This window comes from Mus musculus, chromosome 13 (assembly GCF_000001635.26).
Source record: "Mus musculus strain C57BL/6J chromosome 13, GRCm38.p6 C57BL/6J".
NCBI lineage: Eukaryota > Metazoa > Chordata > Mammalia > Rodentia > Muridae > Mus > Mus musculus.
In genome coordinates, this window is record NC_000079.6 from 55,518,070 (window position 1) to 55,530,368 (window position 12,299).

General features: G+C 51.1%; 1 protein-coding gene across 2 annotated transcripts; it reads right to left on the reverse strand.

Annotated features, from left to right (window-relative positions):
• Positions 1 to 5,161: 5,161 nt before the first annotated feature.
• Positions 5,162 to 12,276, reverse strand: Dok3 (docking protein 3). 2 transcript variants are annotated; one of them, XM_017315524.1, is made up of 6 exons: positions 10,650 to 12,276; positions 10,380 to 10,485; positions 9,263 to 9,568; positions 6,412 to 6,511; positions 6,150 to 6,322; positions 5,162 to 6,042 (listed from the first exon to the last, which is right to left on the reverse strand). In XM_017315524.1, the coding sequence occupies exons 2-6, from the start codon at positions 10,443 to 10,445 to the stop codon at positions 5,353 to 5,355; spliced, it is 1,335 nt and encodes a 444-aa protein (XP_017171013.1). In that variant the 5' UTR covers positions 10,446 to 10,485; positions 10,650 to 12,276; the 3' UTR covers positions 5,162 to 5,352. The 2 variants fall into 2 exon arrangements, with proteins under 2 accessions (XP_017171013.1, NP_038767.1); NM_013739.2 differs by lacking the exon at positions 10,650 to 12,276 and having other exon boundaries at positions 5,166 to 6,042; positions 10,380 to 10,469.
• Positions 12,277 to 12,299: the final 23 nt, after the last annotated feature.

Genomic DNA, 12,299 nt, shown 5'->3' on the forward strand with positions numbered 1-12,299 from the left:
ATGTACAAGTGTGCCTACATGCATACGTTTGTGTGTATGTGCACATGCATGCATGTGAGTGTGTATTGCATGTGTGTTCATGCATGTGTGAGTGTGTATATCTGTGTGTAAGTGTGTATGTGTGTGCATGTTCAAAGATTTATAGCGAACAGGGGAGAGTTGTATTATTCCTAGGTATTGCAGGCATTTGTGAGCCACTTCATGTGGGTGCTGAGAAACAAACTCCTCCTCTGGTAGAACAGTAAGCACTTAACCACTAAGCCACTTCTCCATCCCCAGAAAGTCTATGTTGAAGGAAGACATGCCTTTGAAAACTACCAGTATTTAAATGGCCTTTAAAATGTAGTGATGTGTAAAGGCTGGAGAGATTTTGCAGTTAAGAACAATTTTGCTCTTGTAGAGTACCCAAGTTTGGTTCCTAGTACCCACATTGTGACTAATAATGGGTCTAAAACTCCAGAGGGTATCTAAGCACTCTGACCTCTTCTGGCTGCCATGGGCATGCCATACACTTCATGCACACAGACACACAAGTGACACACACATAAATATAAATAAATCACTGTGGTGGTGGTGGCACACACCTTTGATCCCAGAACATAGGAGGCAGAGGCAGATGGATCTCTGAGTTCGAGGCCAGCCTGGTCTATAGAGTTCCAGGATAGCCAGAGATATACAGAGAAACCCTGTCTCAGAAAAATAATAAACAAACAAACAAGCAAATCTTTTTTTTTCTTTTTTTTTTAAATGTACTGCATTATCCATGGTTGTTTTTTGTGTTTTGTTTTGTTTTTGTTTTTGTTTTTGAAACAAGTATTCATTGTATACCCTGGCTGGTATAGAACTCACTCCATAGACCAAGCTAGCCTCCAACTCACAGAGATCTACCTGCCTCTGGTTCCCAGGCACTGGGACCAAAGGCATGAGCCAAGATGCCTGGTGAGTTATCCACTTTTTTTTTTTAAAGATTTATTTATTATATGTAAGTACACTGTAGCTGTCTTCAGACACTCCAGAAGAGGGAGTCAGATCTCATTACGGATGGTTGTGAGCCACCATGTGGTTGCTGGGATTTGAACTGCGGACCTTCGGAAGAGCAGTCAGTGCTCTTACCCACTGAGCCATCTCACCAGCCCCCAAATAAGCAAATCTTAAGAAAATGAAGGCAGTGATTAGCTTACCTACACCAGTGGTGCTCAGCTCAGGACACATGTCAGAATAATCCCAGAATTTGAAAACCCAAACACCAATGCCAAAGTCCCTTGTCCCCAACTGATTTAAAAAACAAACAAACAAACAAACAAAAAACAAAAAACAAAAAAACCAGAGCTGTACGTGTGAGCCTAGCCATGGGCACTCTTCAGAGGCTTCCAGACGACTTGACAGGCTGATCTGCAAGAACTCTGAGAGGATCAGTAACAGAGAAGATAGCAGAAGAGCTGGGGCTGCTTCTGGAGGAACATTTGGCTAGCTGGACAATAGCTTTGGCTTCCATCCCTGAGCACTGGAAAAACGTGAGCCAATCTGGAGGAGACGCTGTAATTGTGCAGAAAAGACCACTGATGCTTTCAGGAAGGACAAGGAGTCCTGCCAAGGAGCAGAGGGGTCCCAGGGTCTCAATGTGTAGCTTGGTCTGGCAGGGAGTCCGTGACTTTGAAACATTATGTAATGGAAAAGTAGAAAAAGAGGAAACTGAAGTTAGGGAGAGAGGGGGCAAGAAACTGGAAATGAGAGTAATTCAATGGTTTCAAGGAGCTTCAGTGTGAGCAGAACCGAGAAGTGGGAGGAGGAGGCAGACAGGGAACGTGAGGGCCATGGAAGGTTGTTCTTCGTACTTGAAATCAGAGAGCATCTGTCATTTCTCTGGTATTGGAAATGGTGATGGTGGGCTGGAGAGATGGCTCAGTGGTGAAGAGCACTGACTGTTCTTCCAGAGGTCCTGAGTTCAATTCCCAGCAAGCACATGGTGGCTCACAACCATCTATAATTGGATCTTATGCCCTCTTCTGGTGTGCCTGAAGATAGCAACAATGTACTCATATACATAAAATAAATAAGTAAATCTTTAAAAAAATAAAGAAAGAAAGGAAGGAAGAAAATGGCAAGATGCTAATGTCAGTGAATGAATGAATGAATGAATGAATGAGGAAAAGTCCCACAAAGAAACTAACTGGACACTTCCCATGGGAGCACAATCTAGAGACAAACACTCCTTCTGTAGGGCCAGGAAGGAAAAGATGCATGAAGATGCTGGACCCTTTGTTAGTACAGCAGAGGAGGGCAGAAGTTCACGTCTGCTCACTGCTGAGTCCTGACAGCGTCTAGGAGGTGGGGGTAGGTGGAAGTGGAAGGCTTGAAGATGTCTTAGTTACTGCTCTGCTGCTGTGATAGGATGTCCTGACTAAGGCACTTTACACAAGAAAGCATTTACCTGGTGACTTGTTGACAGTTTCAGAGAATTACTGCGTGTTCATCCTGGTGGGGTGCGTGGCAGTATGAAAGTCAGGCATGGCACTGGAGCAGTAGCTGAGAGCTCACATCTGATCCACAAGCGGGAGACAGAAAGAGAGAGACTCTTCCTAGCATGGCTTTTTGAAACCTTAGAGCTTAACCCCAGTGACACACCCCCTTATCAAGGCCACACCTCCCAATCCTTCCCAAACAGTTCCACTAACTGGGGACCAAGCATTCGAACTTATGGGTCTATGGGTGTCATTCGCATTCAAACCTGCACAGCATGGCTCCTCTGGGACAGTAGCAGCGCAGGAAGCCTGCAGGACCTGCCTATGTGAGACAACAGTCAAGTCTTTGTAAGTGGATTTCTCCAGATGTGAGCAGATGTCAGTGGATTCGCCAGAGGCTGAGGGCTTGACCAGTCACATGAAGTAGGAGGGGAGGAGCAACTCCAAGTGCGAGGTGTGGGGGAAGTAGAGTGGAAGGTAAGAGGCAGCCGGAAGATGCTAGGAGCAAGGCTGATTGTCACTGTCTTGAGCACAGGGCTTGGGAGTGTCAACATGTGGGCAAGATGAACCTGGGTGTCTCTAAGCTCATTGTTGAGAGGCCAGGGCATGAGGTTAAGGCAAGTGGAAGTGCCAGAGATTCTGTCTCTAAAGGAGGTGCAGCTGAAGCAGGAAGTCCAAGGATTGAGAAGCCAGGTACTTGGTAGCCGGAGCAGCTTCTTACGCACAAGTGGAGCAGAGTCCAGAAGCAGCAGGGAGCAGAAAACAGGCACTGGTAAATTATCTCGCTCTGGAAGGCTGGCACCTGGAGAACACGGGCTGTTCCTCTCATCCCTGGAACAGCGTAGGCAACTGGTAAAACTCTCTGCATGTGCATGTGTATGGCATGTGTGCATGAGTGTGAGTTTCATATACATGTGTGTGTGTGTGTGTGTGTGTGCTGTGTTTAAGTCAAACGTTAACAATGAGCATCTTTCTTCACCGCCTTCTACTTTGCTCTGAGTCTCTGAAGCTGTGGCTCACTGATTCTAGCTAGTCCACCTAGCCAGTTTGCCATGGGGATCTTGTCTCTGCCTGCCAGGAGCTGAGGATACAGGTAGCATCTCACCATAGCTGTTTTGTGGGTTCACACATTCTTTATTTGGCAAGCTATCATCCCACCCACAATCTCAGCAGAACTTATAAAGAGAATAGTTGTTTCCTTTGTTCTTTATGTGTACAAATTTTTTTTTTCTGAGACAGGGTTTCTCTGTATAGCTCTGGCTGTCCTGGAACTCACTCTGTAGACCAGGCTGGCCTTGAACTCAGAAATCCACCTGCCTCTGCCTCCCAAGTGCTGGGATTAAAGGCATGCACCACCACTGCCCGGCTGTGTACAGATGTTTTAAGGGCACACTTGTCTGTGTACTGCATGCATGTACCCATGGAAGCCAAAAGAGGGCATTTGGTTTTGAACTCGGATCCTCTGGCAGAACAAGCAGTCAGTGCTCTTAAGTGCTGCGCCATCTCTCTAACCCCCTACCTCACCTCAGGTGAAAAATCTTAGTAGAGAATTAGGTCTAATACATAATCTAGTCTTTTTGGTGTTGTGGATGTTCTGGGGAAGGGTTTTTAAAATTTGTTTTGAGGTATGCTCTCATTTTGTATGCTCAGCTGACTTAGAACTTGCTATGAAGACCAGGCTGCCCTCAAACACAGAGTTCCATCTGCTTCTGCCTTCTGAGTAAGGCAGCCTGTGCTTTCTTCTCCATGTGTGTATGGCACTGAACACTGAACCCAGGGTCTACCTCATACCAGGTAGGTCCTATACCACTGAGTTCTGACTCCCTTCCCATATGTCTTTATCTTAGTTTTAGTTTCTTTTTTTTTTTTAAGATTTATTTATTTATTTATCTACTTATTATATATGAGTACACTGTAGCTGTCTTCAGACACACCAGAAGAGGGCGTCAGATCTCATTTCAGATGGTTGTGAACCACAATGTGGTTGCTGGGATTTGAACTGAGGACCTTTGGAAGAACAGTCAGTGCTCTTACCCACTGAGCCATCTTGCCAGCCCTTAGTTTTAGTTTCTTTCTAGTTGGTAAAACAGCCAGAGGTTCCCCAGATGTGTCTGCTGACTGCCTAAGTCCCATCAGCCATGAGTGTTTTGGATGTGAACAAGCGGTAGCCCTTCTGTCTGCCCCTCTCCCCGTTCCCCCTAGTGCTCGGCACCTTCGCCAGAGCTTGGCTGCTCGGCTATCCTGTTTCCTCAGATCCAGCCTTCCTATTGTTCTTGGCCAAGTCTAACTGGTAGCTTTTCCAAGGAGGAGAGCCAGTTTACTGCAGGACAAAAGGCCCTGACTGGTCTGTGAATGACTCTCCTGAGCCTGGAAAGGCCAGGTTCACAGTCCGCCTGGTTGGGCCATGCTCACCCTTCTGACTCAGGCCTGGAGCACTTCTCTCAACAGGCCTCACATCTCCTTCTGTTTGGCTGTCGTGCCTGCTGCACAGAGCCACACAGAGCCCAACCCACGTGCCTCGTGTTCATCTGCTCAAGTAGCTTTTAGCCCAGTGGTGGCTCAAGTCAGGCTCAGGACACTAGGCGCCTGGGGCCCAGCATCAAGCCTGGTGTTTGCTACATTGAACGCAAGGGTACCGTGTGCCAGTGGGGATCCCGGAGAAAGTGAGGCAGTGTGAATTGTGGGCCAGAGGCAGAACGGAGGGGAAGTTGATAGGCAAGCTTTATTACTGTTCAATCTGTACAGTCTGAGGGAGGAGGTAGGGCAGAGTGTGGCTCCTCCCCGGGCCACCTGGCTTGTCCCTGCAGGTCAGAGTAGACGGGTTATGTTCGAAGTTGTTCCTGGTCTTGGGTGATCACCTCTGTCCTGCAGTGGCTGGCCGCTCAGGCCTTCAGGGCCGGTCACAGGGGGCGGGGCCCTTCTTCCGTTCACGGGTCAGCAGGGTCACCAGCTTGGCCTTGATGCCTGCCTGCGCTCCAGAGCGGCCGGCGCTTCCGGCCTCATCCAGCTCCAGTTCCAGCAGCCTCCGGTACTGGGCTTCCAGATTGCTGTCCTGGGCCGAGCCCGGCCAACTCAGATCCTCAGTGTTATGGTAGATAGGGCTGCCCAGGGGGCTGCGGCCACCAGGGGGGCCCTCTTGGGCTTCAGGACCCCCATTGGTCAGCCCAGGGCTGGCCTCCAGCATGCACACGTTCTCATAGAGATGCTCCGCCGTGCCTGTGTGCTTGCTGGTCTGCTTGCACACGGACGCATAGAGACCGGATGCCGGTCCTTCTTGTGTGGGGCTGAGCAGCAGTGGTAGGCTTTGAGGCCCGGGATCAGTTAGAGGCAGCTTTCTGGGAGTGGGCAGCTCAAATCCTGGGGCCACCTCCCGAAGCTCTCCAGGGGGCTCTAGGGAGGGCAGGGAGAGGGCCCGAGGCAGGGGGCAGGGTGGGGACATGGCCAGCTCTGGAAGACGCTCCCGCTGGCGGGCAATGGCGGCAGCCACAACCCCACATATGTCTGGGGCACGCGGGCTACTGAAGGCAAAAAGGCCCTCACCTGAGTCACAGCGGCGGCCAGCCTCAAACGAGAACACACCCTGCACACAAGTGACACGGGCAGGGATCAGTGGCCACCAAGCAGCCAGGGCACTGACCACTTACCACCTTTCCAGACAGACCCCGGTCAGGGTGCCCGGCACCTCACCTTGTCAGAGCCGTACTTGCGCAGGAAACGGTAGGGCCAGCTAAAACAGGCCTGGGGCTTGGATGTCTCCCTCAGTTGGATGTCATCTTGGCCCAGCACCAGGAGGTAGGGTCCTTTCAGCTGGCAGCGGGAGGTGGCCTCTGTCCTCTGCACGATCACCGGAAACTCGGTCACTGTACTCAGGAAGAAGGGCATTTCATCAGTTCCCAGACACCACTACTGGGGTAGGGGCGAGGCTGCCCCAGGGTCTCCCCCGATTCACCTTCCTGCCAGGAGGAGTAGATAGAGTTTTCCTCCATGGGAACAAAGCCCCTTTTTGGACTCTCAGCCTGTCCTGATCCTGACGAACATTCTCCGGTACCCTGAGGAATAGATTTAAGTCGTCCGTTAGAGCCCACCCTGTTTTTTCCCCGTTCCCTTCCATGGGCTCAGCAGACAAAACTTCCACCGCCAGGTCCCACTCTGACCCACACTGCCGGGCTCTCCTGAGTCATTTCCTATCTGTACTATGGGGCAGCACTCCCCACTGGGCTCCACTGGCAGTGCTGGTCTTGGAGTAAGGCTATTCCTGGTGCCATAAGGCACTAAGCAACTGCAAGCACATGTGCTGGCTTGCATATAGCTCTGGGTGGCATGCAGCAGTATAGAGGCAGGGGTAGCACCAAGCAAATGTCCCGGCTTCTTCTATAGTCACTTACAGGTCTCCCTTGACCTCCCCTGACCTCCATCCTACATCCAGTCCTATCTGTCAGGAAATGGCCACCATGATCACCTTGACCCATGAGCACTGCCAAAGCCAAACCCCGCCTCCTCTTCCTTTACTTCGTCCTGTGCTTTTCTTTTTTCTATTTTACTCTCTCTCTCTTTCTTCTTTTGTTTTGTTTTTGTTTTTTGAGACAGGGTTTCTCTGTGTAGCCTTGGCTGTCCTGGAACTTACTCTGTAGAGCAGGCTGGCCTCAAACTCAGAAATCTGCCTGCCTCTGGCTCCCAAGTGCTAGGATTAAAGGTGTGTGCCACCACTGACCAGCTGTGCTTTTCTTTCTTTCCTTTTTTATTCTTATTTTTCAAGACAGGGTTTCTCTGTGTAGCCCTGGCTGTCCTGGAACTCACTTATTTCCTTGTACACCAGGCTGGCCTTGAACTCAGAGACTGACCAGACTCTGCCTCCCAAACACAGGGATTAAAGGAGTGTGCCACCACTGCCTGGCTCTGTGCATGTCTTAATTAAAAAAACAAAAGTGATAAACTGGGCAGTGGTATGGTAGTAGCTGTGCAAGCGGTGCATGCCTTTAATCTCAACATTTGGGAGGTAAGCAGGTGGATCAGAGCTAGCCTGGTCTACAGAGTAAGTTCTAGAAGAGCCAGGGCTACACGGAGAAACCTTTGTCTCAAAACAAACCAACAATACAAATCAATACTACTATTCTTTTTTATTTTTCCAATTTCATTTTATGAGTATTGGTGTGAGGGTGTCAGGTCCTCTGGAACTGGAGTTACAGACAGCTGTGAGCTGCCATGTGGGTGCTGGGAACTGAACTCAGCTACTCTGGGAGAGCAGTCAGTGCTCTTAACTACAGACTCATTCCCCCAGCCCTCAACATTGCTATTTTAAGGCGCCCAGTTTGGTGGATTTTGGTACATTCACAAGTTTGTACAGTTGTCAGCAGCACCTAATCCAGAACCTGTCATTGTGTCCAACGGAAGCGTGTCCCCATGAGGCAGCTGTCGGAACCCTCTCCCTGTGCACCACATGCACCTGCCGCCTGGCTATGCAGATAGCCTTATTCTGAGAGTCCTGTGAAGTTTAAACATTAGGAAATCGCACATGTTGCCCTTTGGTGTCTTATGTCATATTTCAGCATTAGCTGTTCTTTATCTTGGTTTTGAGACAGGGTCTCAAGTAGCCCAGGCTGGCCTGGGGCTGGCCACAGAACTGATCCTTCTCCCTCTGCCTTCCAAGTGCTGAGGTCATAGACTGTGGCACCTGGCCCAGCCCAAGGTCCTGTTTTTCTCTTCCTTGGGGGATGGTCACGTGATGTCTCAGTGTGGAGGATTACACAGTGCTGCCGTGAGCACTGGCCCACGTTCTGCCCACACCTTTCATTCTCTGGGCTATATGTCAAGTGGGAGAACGGCAGCCGTATAATGACGTCATGATGGATTTTTTTTTTTTTTTTTTTTTTGTTTTTGTTTTTTCGAGACAGGGTTTCTCTGTGTAGCCCTGGCTGTCCTGGAACTCACTTTGTAGAACAGGCTGGCCTTGAACTCAGAAATCCACCTGCCTCTGCCTCCGAGTGCTGGGATTAAAGGCGTGTGCCACCACGCCTGGCTGATGGATTTTTTTTTAAAGTGGTTACTACCTATTGTTATATGTAAGGATGCTGTGTCTGTGTGCCACATACGTACAGTGCCCATGGAGGTCAGAAAGGGGTGTCTGAACCCCTGGGACTTATAGTTGTGAGCTGCCATGTGAGTGCTGGGAATTGAACCCAGGCCCTCCACAGAGCAGCCAGTGCTCTTAACTACTGAGCCATCTCTCCAGCTGCTCTGCCTCCCAAGATCAACTTGCTGAGGAAGTCAGGCGTGTTTGTCTCTTCTGTCATGAACCCAGAGACTTTACCACCATTAGTCTCTGGCTTTAATACCCAAAGCCATCCCCTTTGGTCCATCAGAAAACCTCTCACCCACACGTGGCCCAAAGTGGATTCAATAGGCTCTCACTGAACATTCCAATGTCTTCACACTTGTGTGCCTAAGCCGCTGGTTGGCCTACTTCTGCTCCTTTACACACACCATGTTTTCCTGCCCCAGGGCCTTTGCTCATGATACCATTGTATTCCAGTACCTGTCCATTTGGCTCAGACACCTGTCTCAGACCACTGCCTTGGGGGCTTGCTCTTGTCATTCAGGGCTCAGGCCCACACATCCTCCTGACCTACGGTTTCATTTTCTCTATAACATGCATAGAATATAGGATCCTTCTATGGGTTTCTAAGCTGTTGCTCATATTCACAGGGTTTGGCAATGTTTACCATGTGGCAGGATCTGACTAAGCAAGGACATGGGTGAGCGGGGTGAGGTGGTCCCAGCAGGCTAGTTCATGTCATACTCACCGGGAAGGCCAGCTGACAGATGGGGTCCACCCAGGACTGGCGGTGCTGTGCAGCCAACAGGTGGCTTCGCTCAGTGGTGGTAATCAGGAAGGCACCAGTGTCCCTGGGACAGCTCTCGCCATCCGCAGGCAGGACAGATACACAGTCAGCCAAGCGTATGACCCGGCGTTCCCCTCGACGGCTGGGCCCTGTGGACCTGTCGCCTGCTGGTCCCAGGCCACCATCACGCACGTCCCAGCTTTCTAGCCGAGCTACCCCTGATGGGCCTCCCGCATACAGCAGAGCCCACACTTTGCGCCAGCATTTCTGTAAGAAAGGAGACCCTTGGGAAGAAAGCCACCCCTGCCCTTTGGCTCTGTGCAAGCTGCTTAGCAACTGGCTGGCTGACTTCTGCCTTCCTAAGACTTTGGGCTACAGAGGAAGGAGGAGGCCTTGCTGGGGCTGGGGTAGGCAAGGAGAAGTCCATACTTGGGGTTGGTCAGCCCTGAGTTCAAATCACACCTTGCCTTCATCTGGATGACCTGCACAGTTAATAGTATCTAGTGGTTGGAGCAGAGCAACTGACACTGTTGTTACACAACCCAAAAGGGCACTTGGGCCATGGGCTGGGTGGGGTGGGAAGCCGGCCTCTGCTTCATGCTGGTAAGGAAGGAAACATGCAAATGACATCTAGCGAAGGAAACAGACGGTTTATCTGCCCAGGCGCAGCTGTAGCTCAACTGTGGGTGTACAGTCTGATGCTCAAGGAGAAAAAAATAAAAAAACGAATCCTCACCCCATCTCCTCCCCAGTACCTGGAGAACCAGCCTTTGTCTGCTCCATCCTCGGAGGGCTCCTGCCATACAGGCCCTGGCCTTCTCCAGGAGCCTTGGAGCCATTATATACATAGGTTTTGATTCTTATAGTCCTCTCGTGGTCTGGGCATCTCTACCACTATATGAAGCAGTCTTACAAAGGATGCTTCATCCCTAACCTTCTTGGGCCAAGAGCCTCCACTCTCAAATTGCCGGGTTTCACCTCACCCAGACCCCGTCCCCAGTTCCCTCAGGTCTAGTTAAGCTGTGGCTAAGCAGGGGTTTCCCTCCTCTGCCCACGGCTGGCAGCCTGGGGTTCCCACCTTGCCAAACTTTACGTGCTGCTGGTAGAGGATGCCGTCTTTGACCGGGGGCTCCACAGACTCCATGGCCACCGCAGTTCTGAAGTTCCGGGGAGACTGGTACAGGCTGGACAGGAACTTCTCTTACTTCTCGTTTTTTGGCCACTTCCCCCTCCCTCTGTCCAGAGACAGCTGCAGGGCCAGGGGGAGGGGAGCCCGGGCTTCACTTAAGGGACAGTGCTCAGAACCAATCTCTCCCTTAGGGTTCTTGCTGCTCCAAGGAGACCATACCTGCCTATGGGGAGCTTGAGGCCAGTGGGGTCGGGGATGGGGTGCAGGGCAAGGACCTCCTCTTGCACATGCACCTGGATCAGCCGGATCTGAGTGTCTGACCACAGGGTGGACACCCTGAGTCATGAGCTCCGAACTCTCCCCCATTCCCAGCCAGCTGTGTACCGTGAGGAGGGGAGTGCACAGCCTTGGCCCCTTCTCTTTCCACATTGCTCAACTGGCTGCCATTCTGAGTGGCACATTTGCCTCTCTTGTAAAACTGGGATCAACCCAGGGCCTTGCGTGTGCTAAGGCAACTGCTGTTATCACTCAGAAATATTTCTAAAGCTCACTTTCTTCTCTCGATCTTCACACCGCCTGGACCCTCCCTGGCTGTGTCCACCAATTCTGTTGTTCCCTTGAGTCTAGTCTGGGCAACTCCACACCATTTGTTCTTGCTTGCCTTTAATCCCTGAAGTGCAGTTCTTCAGATGAGGCCCTTCTGGGCACCCCTTACCACTGCTCTGCCCTGCCACAGGTAGCTGCTTCCTCCTGGAGGCCTTCCCTGACTGCTCTCCAAGGCTGGAGAGTGAAGCCCCACACAACAGACATTTTAGGCAGCAGGCCACAAGGGCTCCATATCCAGTCTCACTGTTTGTCATGAGTGTAGGCGGCAGGCCCCCAGTATGCTCCCCAGGGAGGTCACATGCTTTAAAGGGTTGCTTCCTGCCCAGTGGCTTTGCCCTACCCCACCTGACCTGCCTTGTTGGAGGCCAGTATTGGGGCTTTGCATGAATACAAATTATGGAAGTATCTTGTCACCTGTGTAATGTCACCTTGGGTAAGAATGCTGTAACCCAGCTGAGGAATGCTGTTTGGGGGTGGGGGTGTCACACAGTACACATGGAAATACATCCACGAGACCTTTGGCACCTGGCTCCATGCCCACCGTGGTTGTGGCCCAGGCAGCTCTAAGCTCATACAGCCTGATTCTGCCCTCTTTTCTCATTGACAGTTCAGCGATGAGGAAATCAAGGCTGATAACTTGAGTAACTTGCCTGAGGCCACACACCGAGTGACAGCCAGCCTGAGCAACTGCTGCCTTTGCTGAGTCAGCACAAGCCTTGCAGAGTCCCCGTGCAGAAGGGCTACGAGGAGACACCTGCAACCTGCTGTACCTTTCCTTTGGCCTTCTTACTGCAAGATGACGTCCTGGTTGGTGGGCCAGCCAGTCTTGCAACATCTGCATGTACACATCTTACCTGTGGCTCCCCAGCTGTGGCAGCATCAGCCTGGCTGGTTTGTCTTTATAGCCCAGGGAAGAATGGGGCAGGACAGAGTTAGAGGGTGCCTGTGGCCAGAATGACAGTTCTGTGGCATCTGCCACTTCCTCAGCAGACAGAGCAGAGGACTTCTGGCTGGGAACTTGCACAGGCAGGGAGGGCAGCCATTACAGGAAGACTAAAGCTGATGGCAGTGTCAGACAGGAGGGAAACCAGGGACACAAACATTTCCCTGTGACCCCCTAACAGTGACTCCCAAGTTACAAGGCATTCCTGACCAGATACCCTGAGCCCAGATGGGGACACCAGCCAGCAAATCTGTTCTATAGGAGGCTGGCAACTCTGGAAGCTCCAGATGTCTTGCCTCAGGGTGGTACTGGAGGCAGAG